A 13,207-nucleotide genomic window follows, 5' to 3' on the forward strand; every position below is an offset into this window, starting at 1 on the left:
AAATATTTTTGGTGTGAAATCTTTTATATTTTTCAAACTAATGTTTACTTTTGACTTGCATAAATTCCTTTTTAGTGAACTACATGTCTGAGTATTTCTAATGACTTTCATTTTTCTGCTTCAAACAACCAATACCAATTTTTAAAATAAAATTTGACAGAAAAAGTTTAATTTGAGATTTATTTTTGTATATGATATTTATTTTTTTGTAAATTAAAAGGATGAAATAATATTTTATATAGGCCTCAAGATTTTAATTTTATGAAAGAAGAGTCTATACTTATTTTTTTCCTAGGATATGAACTTAAATTGTTTTAATGTTTTAGTTTTCTCTGTCTCACACACCATCATATTTTCTATGCACAGTAGTATCTATTTTGGGATGCATCTTGGGTGAAAAATCCTTTGAACATTATGGGATTATTTTTTTATACTCATAGCCAAATTCCAAACCTAATTTTTTTTTTTAAATTCAAAATCTGCTTCATTCTATTCCTATCTCACACTCTAAAAAAATCAGGCCTAACTCTCCTTTAATGTGCTTTTTTTTTTTTTTGACTCTGTTAATTTTCTCAAGTTGATTCTGTACATTGTCACTGTCTTGATCTTAAAATGTTCCTTTCATTTTGTTACTCAGGTATTTTCAGTCTTATTAATCTATTTAATGTTTATTTGACCTCCATGCAAGTCGGTGTAGATTCAGAGATAAAAAACCCACAGGCCTGCGCCTAATATTTTCACATTCTAATAGAGTAGAAAGTCAATCACAATACAGTAAGTGAAGTGCAGATAATCATTTATTTACTCATTTGATAAATACATTTGTGCACTTATTGCTTGTTATATCTTGTGCTAGACTGTAGAATGTGAAAGACATGGAATCTGCTAAATACAAGCTTCATTTAGTTAGTAGTAGGCAGAAACAAAAACAGATATTTATAAATTTAGGAGTGTAATATTATTCTGGCTCTATGAAAAACACAAGGGAGGAATATCTGATTCCATTTGGCAGTTAGAGAAGGCTTCTTGCATGGATAAACTCTGAATGAAGCCTTGAAGTTTTGAGAAAAACTTGGTGAAAAAGGAGAGAGGTGTGGGTAGAAACTTCAGGAAAATGAGACAGGAAGAGTAAAGCACTGAGGTGTGGAACAGTTTGACTTCCTTGGGGGAAGTTGTACAAGAGCTTGGTATTATTGGAGTATAAAGGTATAAGCAAGATAGGGCAAGAGATGAAGCTAAAGAAGGTAGGTCTGGGCTCTATCCTGAGGGTCTTGAATTTCATGTTAAGGAGATTTTTATCCTGAAGGTTGTGGGATATGTTGATGGGTTTTAAGACAATGAGTAATATGGTTACATATACATTCATTCATTTAAATTTTTGCATTTAAAAATTATTTTTAACTGATACTTAAAAAGATTGAGTTTCAGATTGATCCATTTTGCAGCTGTATCTAGGATAGACTTGATGGTAAAACTATTTAGAGGCTGTTGAACTACAATTGAGACAGTGAAATAGGAGTGAAAGTGTGGGGATAATCAAGAAATATAGAGAGGATAAAATCAGAATGTGATTGGTTGGTAAAAGAGAGAACATGGATAGAAGGTTGGTGTTATCACTAAGAGAAAAAGAAGAACAGTCTCAGTTGTTGACTTCAGGAAAGATTGGGAAATCAGTTTGGGATATTTTGTATTAGAAGTTCCTTATGAGACATCTGAGTGGAATTTTTCAAAAATTTTGTGGAGAAAAGTATAACCTATAGTGGCTAACCCAGATTGTTTGGGATCAAGTGTGACTTTGTCATTTAGTGGCTATATACTTAACCTCTCTGTAACTCAGTAACTCATCTGTAAATGTTGGTACTGGGGTTGATGTGAAGATTTAGCCTTTTAGTATAAAATACTTTAGAATTTTGTCAGGCTGTAAAAAGTCTTAAAGAATTATTAGCCATTCTTAAAATCATTGTCATGTTGGAATTTAGAAGATTAAAGCTATATAGCAGAAAACTAGAGTAGAGAAATATGCTGGGATCAGATAATGAGGGGCTGTATGTATCACTTAAAAGTAGTATGAATTTTAACCTAAATATAGCAGAAAACTTTTTTTTTTTTAAGTGTGATATATCTTAACCTCTGAAAGGGTTCTTTCCAAATAATTTATTATTTTTAGGTAGGTATGCTGCCACCAGGTGGTAGGTATGTGTTACTGTTGTACAAATGAAGCAATAAAACTATCATTTCTTTTAAATGAAGTATTGATTTGATTAAGATTGCTGAATATAAACAGTCTAATTCTGGTAGGACTTCTTTGTTTCAAAACAAAAACTAAGATTAGTTAAGATGAGGTAAGAGAGGGTTGTTGTAAAAATGCAGAGATTTCAGAGGAAGGACGGAGAAGTGTAGTAGGGCCTCAGAGAATCTGAAAAGCCATGGGAAATTGATGCCATTCTTGCCACCATTTCTTATCTCATTTCCATAGTTTTGTATATTAACTTCCTTTATTTACACATCAGTTTGTGTATGAACAAAAATTATAGGATGAATTTTCAAACCTATGCTATATAGTGGAATGGTTTCCCATTAAATACATTTTTTAAAATTTTTTTAAAAGGCAAAAAAAAACCTAATATATAAACAGTGGAAGCAAATCTCATAAAATAAACCACTATCCGGTGGTTCCCAAATTTTGCTGTACACTTGAAGCTCCTGGTAAGCTTTTTAAAAGTTCTTTTTACTGTTTAGAACACACCCCATGCCAAAATCAGAAAGTCTCACTATTTTAAAAAGATTTTCAAAGAGCAGAAAAGTTTAAAACCCATTGATAGAGCCACTTTGCATGATTTTGCAATACTTGAGTGATTATATATTATGATTTCTTATAAGCCAGGTACTTTACTTGGTGTGCTTCTATAAGGATTATTTAATGCCAGAAGGAAAACTGGCTGTATTGGATATAGAGAAAAGTGTCTTGGGCTGCAATTTATCTTGTAGGATGATCATGTGTACTGTAATTTAGAGGTCATTTTAGTGGTGTGGCTGTAATTACATGAGGATCAAATTATGCACTAATTTTAGAATCCTTCATACAAGATATCTCTTCTCTATAACCTTTCTGGACAGCTCTGCTACTTCCTTGTTCCCTACTTTCAAGAGAAGGATCTAATTGATTCACTCCTCTTATCAAAAGAGGGTGAAAACAGATGTCATGGATGGTAGAAGTTGTAAGTACTGGCCAGTTCCCTCAGAAGGAAGTTCTACATACTTTAAAAGTACTTCAGTATTTCACCTACAGAAGAATGCATGGTAAATATATATATAATATTAAAACAAGTGAAAAAAAGACCTCTACACCTATCACTTAGATTAAAAACATTCATGTACCAATGCATTAAAATCTTTATCTAATTCCACCCCTAGCACCTGAGCTAACTATAGTTCTGAATTTATCATCACCTTGCTTTTTATACCACATATGTGTACATAAACTATACTTAGTTTTCTGTTTTTGAACTTAGTGGTGTCATTATGTGAAGTCTTCAGTGATTTTCCTTTTGTTCAATATCATTAGAGCATTTTCACTCCTGTGATAGTATTCCCTTATAGAAATTTATCTCAGTGTCCATTCTCATCAGTGAGCATTTAGGTCATTTCCAGTTTTGTTACTGTTACAAATACTTCTACTGTGTTAGGTTTTGTCTGCAAGTGCCAAGGGTTTAGAGTTGGATAGAAATCATGAATCCTGTGTTCCCTTAGTCCTTGAGTACTAGAGAGTGTCTTTGAAAATGAGGTAGAAAGAGGGAGTGAAATCAAAAGCAACCTGGTGAGGCTGGGGTTGTAGCTCATTAGTACAGCAATTGGCTAGCAGGTATGAGGCACTGGGTTTATAAAAATAACTTAATAAAATGGGAATTGTGTTTATCTACAACTAAAAAATAAAAAAATGAAAAAAGCAAAACTTGTATTTGTTAATATTATCTACATGGTTTCATTATTTAAATCATCAAACAGACATCCCTGGGAACTATTGATGAACACTGGATACCCATTGACCATTAACATGGATCACTGAACTGAACAGAGGTAGCAGTTCCTTTATTTTTTTTCTATTTTTTTTTAGTTGTAGATGAACATAATATCTTTATTTATTTCCTGTGGTGCTGAGGATTAAACCCAGTGCCTCACAACGTGCAAGGCAAGTGCTCTACCACTGAGCCAACCCCAGCCCAGTTCTTATATTTTTGAGTTGATATTTCCTGCCAAAACTATATGCTTACCAGAAGGAATCACTTATAACCTAGACTTAAAAATTAATAAATAATAAAATAACCTGCATGACAGTGACAGTAGGTGGTATCTGATACCACCTACCTCTGCTTCATTTCACTGTCATGCAGGTTATTTTATTATTCTTTTGGATGTGATTTTTAGTAAGTATATAGTTTTATTATTCTTTAAGAAAATAGTTATTATTGGTGGTGGAATGGCAGTGGCGGGAGAAGACAGCCTGAGACATAAGCATACAAAGACTGAGTACACTATCCCAAGCAGCAATTGTAAATGATTTTCTTGCTAGACATTTTCTATCAAGCATCTGAAATGAAACTCTCACATTGATTTGGATTGCTCTAGAGCCAGGAGTACTGGATTCAGTTGACTTCAGGCTAAAAAGAAAACACTCTTGGTTTTCATCATAAACATAGGAACCAATGTGATAGTAAAATGAAATGAGACTCCAATATGAAACTGTAGCCACTGCTTTAGCATTTATCACTTTGTTCCTCACTCTGTCTTGGTATTCTAGTGCTAATATCATTGTATTGATTCATGGAAGAAACTAAAAAGATTGTTTCATGACCTAAGTTTTTTGTTGTATATGTTTATATGTGCATATTAGATACAGAGATCTCTCTGTACATGCATATATACTTACATGCATCTATATGTATAAAATAAGCAGATGTAAATGGAAAACATAGGCACCATAAAAAATAGTTATAGTAACATATGGAGCCATGATAATATTATCAGTGAATATTCCTTAAAGATATGTAGGGGTAGAAGGCAGTAAAGATCTTTCAAAGAAGAAAAAAATTACCTGTAGTCTCATAATCTACAAGTAATTATTTTTAATAATTTGTTTTAATTTTTAATAGTTTGTTTATATGCACAAATATATTTAAAAACTCCACTTAATTCATTTTATGCAGTTTTGTGCTCTTATTTTACCCAGTTTTATACTGAGAACATTTTCCCACATTAGAATTTTTTGAAAATATTTTTTGACAGCTGCATAACATTACATTGCATTAAGTAATTATAGCCATGTGTAGCCATGGACGTGAATATATCATCTTAGGGGTTTTTTGTTTGTTTGTTTTTGGTTAAAGAAACTATGTAGGAGTTCTGAAGTTCTGAGAAATAATGCCTATAATTAATGCCTAGAGGTGCCTCTTTCACAAAAAATCAGTTTTTAAAAATTTAGCAATTATTCAGAGCTTATATGCAGTCACTGTTCTAGACCTGGAGTGTATAATGATTGATTTTTATTAAAAATCCCCTCCTTTATGGAACTTTCTAGTAATTTGTTCTGAATGATACTTAATAACATGAGAATAAAATAATGTTTTGGTAATTTTATGTACTTAGATGTGATTTGTTCTGAACACTGAATCATTCCACTTTCTCTGTATCCTATACCATTTTTCAGTTGGGATTATTTAGTAATAGCTATATACTTTTTGTTGACTTGTATTTTCAAGCAACAGTTTAGAAATTTTCATAAGTAAAATGCTGGTTTCCTTAGAATTGCAGGTAAAGAAAGGAGAAAGGAAAGGAAATAATTGAAAAATTTTCTCAAAAAACCTCAAGACCTGGAGGAAATTTTAAATGATCCTTCTAATGCATCTCTTCATTATACAGTTGAAGAAACTGAATTCTCCTGATGTAAAGTGGCTTGTCCACTGTCACATAGCTAGTACTATATGACAGCTCAGCACTATATTATATGTAGTCCATATTGTTTTGAAATTCAAGAAATATTTGGGTTGTCTGTATACCCAGGCCATGAAGTACACAAAATTAAGATGATTCCTTAAGCTAAAGAATCTGTTTTCTTTTTAAACATGAAGGTGATCGAATTGAATGAGATTATAGGCTATAAATAGGTTTGGTTGCTCAATGATTTAAAGTCTTATGGTCTTTTCCATTCTTGATTTCCTTAGTTTTATTTAACACTATTTTTTTCTTACAGTTTTTTTTTTGTTTGTTTGTTTTTTTGAACGGGGGGTGTGTCTTGCTAATTCTGAGGCTGACCACAAACTCTTACATTCAAGAGGTCCTTCTGCATCATCCTCTCAAATAGCTGGGACTACAGGCATTCTCCTAGGCCTGGTTTGTACCTTTTTGTTATTTTGGAAAATATGATTCAGAGCATCCTAAAATGTTGCTTTTATCTTTGCTCTCATTTGCCCTTCTTCAGCTGGTTTTTAGGTTAGTCGTTATAATCTTTTTGTTTCCAAGGTTAGGCCACCAAAGTTTTTCTGTGGTAGTGTATATAGCTTCTTGTTTATCATCCATAAAGAAATATTAAAAAGGCTTAATGACAGCCCTGCAAAGAACAAATAGTCACCATAATTAGAATTATTTGGGATTTCTTCCATTTTCTACAGGAAAAACATAAAAATCACTTTTTATAGTTATTTTTAAATACTATAGAGATTACCAGATTACATATTTTTGTAACATTCTCTTTGAGGTATGTGCATTTTCACGTTTGTTTTTCCTCTCATCAAAAAACACTTGTCAGTTTGGCAATTTCATTTGTTCATGCTTTAAAATTAATGTTCTAGGATTGTGAAATACAATGAAAAAGAACCTAAAAATACATAGAAAGCAAATTAGTATAACGAAAGGTTGGATTTGGAGTCAGATACTCTAGTTCTGTTTTGTTTTGCCACTGATTATAATATTGATCAGGTAACATTGATTTTTTTTAAATATTTTTTTATTTCTACACAATACATTTATTTTGTTTATTTACTTTTATGGGTGCTGAGGGCCTCGCATGTGCTAGGTGAGCGCTCTACCGCTGAACCACAACCCAAGCCCCTAACAAATTGATTTTTATATATCAGCTTCTACATTTTTGTCGCAGTAAGATATTTTCTGACCTATCCCCACAGTCCCACAAATTGAATTTCCATTGTATGCTGTCTTTAATGCATATACTTTCTCTTCAAAGCACTTTTTATAACTTGAATGTACATATTTCTTTTTTGTTTAATATTATCTTTCTTACTGGATTGCAATTCATGAGAGTTCATATGTGTTATTTATCACTACATGCCCTGTCATAGCTCATGATAGGCAGTCAATAATTATTTGTTAAATAACTGAACTATATACTTACAACCAGACATAAATCCAATTTTTATGCTTTCCAGGCATAAAACTACAACACATCTCTTTCGGAAGTCCTTTTTAAAGAAAATCAGGACAATACAGTTTCCTATAACACAATACACCTCTTCTCTCTCTTCTTGCTGTCCATATATGTATATATGAACGATTGCCAGGCTTAAGAAATTGCTGTAACCCTTATTTCTCACTCCATTTAATAATAGAGTTTGGCATTATACTGTGAAGTTCTACGTTTGGGGCCATGTGTTTCACTGATGTCTAGCACAGTGCCTGGCATGTAGTAAATAGTCAATGTACACACAAAAACCTAAACAGACTTCAATTAGTCATTTATTTTTGAAGGAACATTATAAAAACTTGGCATGTTTTTATATGTAACATTTTGAAAATGTATTGTTTTATTGAGAATGATCATTTATAAAATTATAAATATTGAATTTAAGGAACTCAATATATTTATATTCAGTTGTTTATTCATGTTCTGGTCAAGATAAGACATTTACTTGTGATCTGGTCTACTTTTGAAAGATAAATATGTGAACATAATATCTTTCCAGTACATCTTGCAACTATTTCTGTGACTACATATGTTAACACTTTTATAATTGGCTTCCAAATGACAAACACAGATGGCTGTAGTCTGAATTTTCAGCATGTTTTAGAATAAATGTTTTCTCAGTAATTTAAAGTGCATCATTTCAGTATCAGATGGTTATCTAATTGATTCAGATTTTTTTGCTTATCTGCTAGCTTGCCATTTTTCAAATTTAAAATAAAACTAAATAGCTATAAATAATTGAATACATGATACAATCTTATCCCTTTCACATTTTTATAAAACAGTAGTCTTTCCAGAAAGCTATTATGGATATTATTTTTTATGAGAAACTTTTTGTTCTGTTTTGGTTTTCTTGGTGGAGGAGGGAGGTTATAGTGAGAAGGATTGTTTTTATGTTCTTATTCATTTATTAGCCATTTTTGTAGTTGGTCTATTTAATAGTTACAGTAATTCCAATCATATATTTCCTTTTTTTAAGGAACAAAGAAATTCACTTAGTCTCATTCTTTTATCTTTCACTTCTTAAGAGTGATTCAAGTAATTTGAAAATTGTTCATTTTAATTTTGAAACCATGGAACATTTTAATAAAGTAGAATTAGGTATGCCTTTTATATGATCTTGCTTAGTGTGGTGACTTTTCAATAAAAGATAAATTATCCTTTTAAAAAATTCAACATAGGGGCTGGGGATGTGGCTCAAGTGGTAGCACACTCGCCTGGCATGCACGTGGCCCGGGTTCAATCCTCAACACCACATACAAACAAAGATGTTGTGTCTGCTGATAACTAAAAATAAATATTAAAATTCTCTCTCTCTCTCTCTCTCTCTCTCTCTCTCTCTCTCTCTCTCTCTTTCTCTCTCTTTCTCTCTGTCTCTCTTTCTTTTTGCCACAGTCCGGCTACAGCAAACTAGCTGGGGGATGACGAACAACTTGTGTACGTTGATACAGCAGGAATGGGAGCCGTTTATTGTAGGACAGGAGCGGTATTTATACATTCCACACAGCTTATCTAATTAACATAAACTAGATATGGCAGTCAACCAATCAGGAATCTCCACATTTAATGGCTCACTGGTGTTATTTCACAAACTACTCCCTCTGGCAAAATGCCAGGCGCCCATCCAGACTTGTTTACAGACTCTAACATCTTTTTAAAAAATAGATAAAAAATTCAACATATATTTATTTAATATTGCTCTAGGTTTTTAATATATAGAAGTAGGGAGGAAAAAAAGTCCTTGCTCTCATGGGGTTTACCTTCTGGTTAATTTTTCTGAAAAAATAATATGACTCACATAATGAGTAGTATAGGCCTAGAACAGTATCTTTAATTATGTTTGTAGAAGTGATTCATTCTAAATACTATAATGGAACTATTTCTACTTTTTATTCCATATCTGTGTGCTTCTTTTTGCATTTAGTAACAGATATTCGTATTTTGAAGTTTTTTTTTGTTGTTGTTGTTATTTTGTTGTTGTTGTTGTTTAAATCAAACTTTCCATTCTTTATTTATCTATCTTTCATTTTGTGCTGATGGTTGAACCTGGGCCCTGTGTGCTTGCTAGGCAAGCACTCTACCACTGAGCCACATCCCCAGATCTAAGTCATTCTTTCTATAATGCAAAGATAATATTTTTTTCCTTTGTTATATATTTGACATTTGAATAAATATTAGATATAAATTATTGATATAATCTAACACTTGGAATTTTAAGCAAAATCTTCATCTTTGCCTTGATGAATTTTGATGACTAAATATATTCTGATGCAGAAACGTGATATTTCAAGAAGTTTCTGAAATTGAGTATAAATATTATAAATGTCATTATTAGTATTTATTTTTTGGCAATGCATTCTCTCTAAGGGATGCTTTTAAATAATGCTCCTGGATTTCTGATTCTATTTATAGATAAAGTATTTGCCAATATTCTAGTTAGTTTATTTTTAAGAATGATCTGCTATGCTCTAAGTAGTTCAAGTACATTCCAGCAGCTTAATAATGTGAAAATAGAGGCAACTGGTCGTGCACCTGTTCCTCAACACACTGCGTAGTTACTAAATAACTGGGAAAAATGTTAAATGTGATATATTTTTATACTCTGTAAGTATAATCATGAGCTATTTCTGACTTATGAATTAAATATCTTTATTAAGGGAATAGAACTTGTTTATATGCTTTTCTTCATCTACAGCAGATAATTTAAGTATAAAATGTTATTTATAAATAATGTATTTGCCACATATTTGATAGTAACATTAGCAAGATTGCTTTAGTACTTTAGATAATAAGAAATTTATTTGCTGTCTTTGTAAGTGGTCTGGTTAATAGTTTGGGTAATTCTAGGCATATATTTCCTCTTTTTAAGGCAGAAAGGAACTTACATGTGGTCTTCTTTTTTCTCCTCTTAAGAGTGATTCCGGAGCTCAAATTAACTTTAAGTCTTTGTCAGTAGTTGCTTTATATAAAAATCAGAAAACTTACTGTATTTAAAAAAATACAGTAATAGCTCAGCAATACATCCTTTGCCTAGCATATACAAGGCTGTGGGTTTGATCCTCAGTACTACATAAAAAATAAATAAAATAAAGGTATAGTGTCCATCAAAAAAAATTCTTAAGAATAAATAAATAAAATGTAAGTGAGCAATAGGAAAAATACCTGTAATCTGAACTCCAAATGTAAACAAAAGTTGTTAAGGTTGTAGTTTTCCAGAATTTACCTATGTCTATGAATATAATGATGTTTAAATTCATACTGGATATAATCATTGAAAGCTATGAGCCTGAGACTTGCCTTATCTTTTAAAAAATGAAGTGTAATTTTCCTTTCATGAAAAGAAATAGATATGCTACAATACTACTTTATACTTGCTATTATATCACAAAGTCTTTAATAGCAAATGCTTGCATTGGCATTTTTAATATAAGTTCACCATAATTAGTTCTAGTGTTACCTGGTATATAATGTGTACTTCTGATTTTAGGTGGTAAGAAAATATTTTAGGGCTTAAAAAACTTTGGATAGTATAGTAAGAAAGTTTTTACCTTTTTCAGTTTTCTTTCTACTTATGATAATGAAAATCTGTTTGATGCTTGTCTCTCTTTAACAGTCTTTTACTTTGTCCATTTTTTTTCATAGCCTTCAGCAACCTCTTACTAAAATTTCAATAATAGATTTATCATTTCTTTTATTTTCAACTTATCTCTTAAAAGAAATAACAAGTGATATTAACTTTCAATTAATGCCAGAGATTACATCTCCTTTTAAAATAAATTTAAAGAAAATACACTGTTTAAAATATGTTAAGTAAATGATAATGTATCGTTGACTAGGGTTTGGTACAAATTCTGATGATGACAGACAAATGATAAAAGGTAGAAAACACTGCTGTTTAAAATTTTAAGTTACTTGTAAGTTTTTCCCACTATAAATATGGTTGCAGTGAGCATTTGTATAGCTAATAGGCTAATTATCTTTTTTGTATAAAAGATAATTTTAGACAATATCTTTTGTATAAATAGTAGAACAGAACAAGTATGTTTGGAGCTCCTTGTTTTTGTGTGTATTTTCATATAATCTTAAATCTAGAGATTATACTGTGAATCCTCTATTCCCCTATTCTAGTTATAGAATAGTTATTCCCCTAACTCAGCTAATTTCCTCTTCTTTAGACTTGACATGTTCATTTCTTACCCCTCAATATTTAATAAGTTCATTCACAAAGTACCTAGTTTTACAATCTTTACAACCTGAATATTCAATCCAATAGTTATTCTGAAACTGTGAAGTCATCTATATTATTATCATCGTTTTACTTTGGTGATAGTTTAATTTTTTAAAGAAAGTGATCCCAAAGAAAAATTATCATTGATGTTAATGATACTTTTTTCCTGTAGCTTGCCCAGTTTCGACAAAGAAGAGCTCGATTGGATGGACAAAACCCTCATAAGAAGCCAAAAAAGAAGAAAACCTCAAGCAGTAAAAATGATGTTCATGGCTTGAATATTGATCAATCAAAGAGTGAGGAGATGTTCATAAATAGTTCTCAGGGTGTTGGATCAGCCGCAATGCCTGAATCCACAATAATGAGAACTCTAAACAATGAAGAAATGCTTAAGCATGAGCAGGTCTTTTGTGTTGATGTAAGTATTCATCCAGATTTTAAAACATTCTACCTCTAACTAGAAAGTAGTGGCAGTGAAAAGTCATTAACATCCACCTGAGGGAAGCTTGACAAAGTCATTGACTTTTTAGCATCAAAAACTGATGATTCTTTTAAAGAACTTGAACTTTTCTGATGGCATGTTAAGGATTTACTTTTATTTAAAAGAGTTACATCAATTAGAGGAATGGTGTCTTTGATGCTTTTGGCTTACAGATGACATCTACTATATATGTAAAAGTTCTTGGTACTTTTGTATTTATAACAATGCCTTGTGATAAATTTTATATGCATTATTATAAGTCATTATAATTCATAATGAAATGAAATTTTTAAAGATTTGGATAATTTTTACTCGTTTTTTAATAGTATTTTTGTGAATTTTCTATCATTGTTACTAACAGCAATGTCTTAGTAAAGCAGATTTTTTTTTTTTGTAAAGTATGATATTTAGCAGGGGAAAAATGTCATAATTGTAATCATGTTTTACTTTTGTTGTAGCCAGAAAGTGAGATTTCAACCACACCAGATGATTGCACTTCGGAGGTAAGACTAACATATCCCAATTAAAAATGTCATAAATAAAATTGATATTTTTTTGAAATTATTGATTGTTTGTGCTTTATTTCTTATAAATTTATATGCTTCTGTATATATTTAATATAATTTAAGGTAACATAATATAATATAAATAGATTGAAAAACTGAAAATTATATTTTACTGCTGTATCTTTTTCCAGTGGTTAGCTAAAGTCTTAACTGTTTGAATTGCTTAATCCTTAATTATATAGCAGCCCTAATTTGGTTTTTAGAAAAGTGAGTCTGCATTTCTAGGATCCATGACCATTTTAAGATAGCCATTTAGCACAGTAAAAATTTTATAATTTGTATGATTTTTATAGTAATGCTTTTTACAAATGTTTGAATACTAGTGTGTGTGTGTGTGTGTGTGTGTGTGTGTGTGTATACACACACACATACATTTATATATATAAATGTTTATTGGAATTAATGTTGCTGTAGTGTTGTGCGTGTGTGTGTGTGTGCATGTGTGTTACTGGGCATTG

At 31.1% G+C, this 13,207-nt stretch overlaps 1 protein-coding gene across 1 annotated transcript in view; it reads left to right on the plus strand.

Moving 5' to 3' along the window:
- LOC143389641 (A-kinase anchor protein 9-like) overlaps positions 1 to 13,207 on the plus strand; it is a 133,562-nt gene that overhangs the window by 27,087 nt on the left and 93,268 nt on the right. The window contains 2 exon segments of the mRNA XM_077108363.1: positions 11,875 to 12,120; positions 12,642 to 12,686. Of these exon segments, the coding sequence (XP_076964478.1) occupies positions 11,875 to 12,120; positions 12,642 to 12,686 (291 nt within the window).

This window comes from Callospermophilus lateralis, unplaced genomic scaffold (genome assembly GCF_048772815.1).
Source record: "Callospermophilus lateralis isolate mCalLat2 unplaced genomic scaffold, mCalLat2.hap1 Scaffold_63, whole genome shotgun sequence".
NCBI lineage: Eukaryota > Metazoa > Chordata > Mammalia > Rodentia > Sciuridae > Callospermophilus > Callospermophilus lateralis.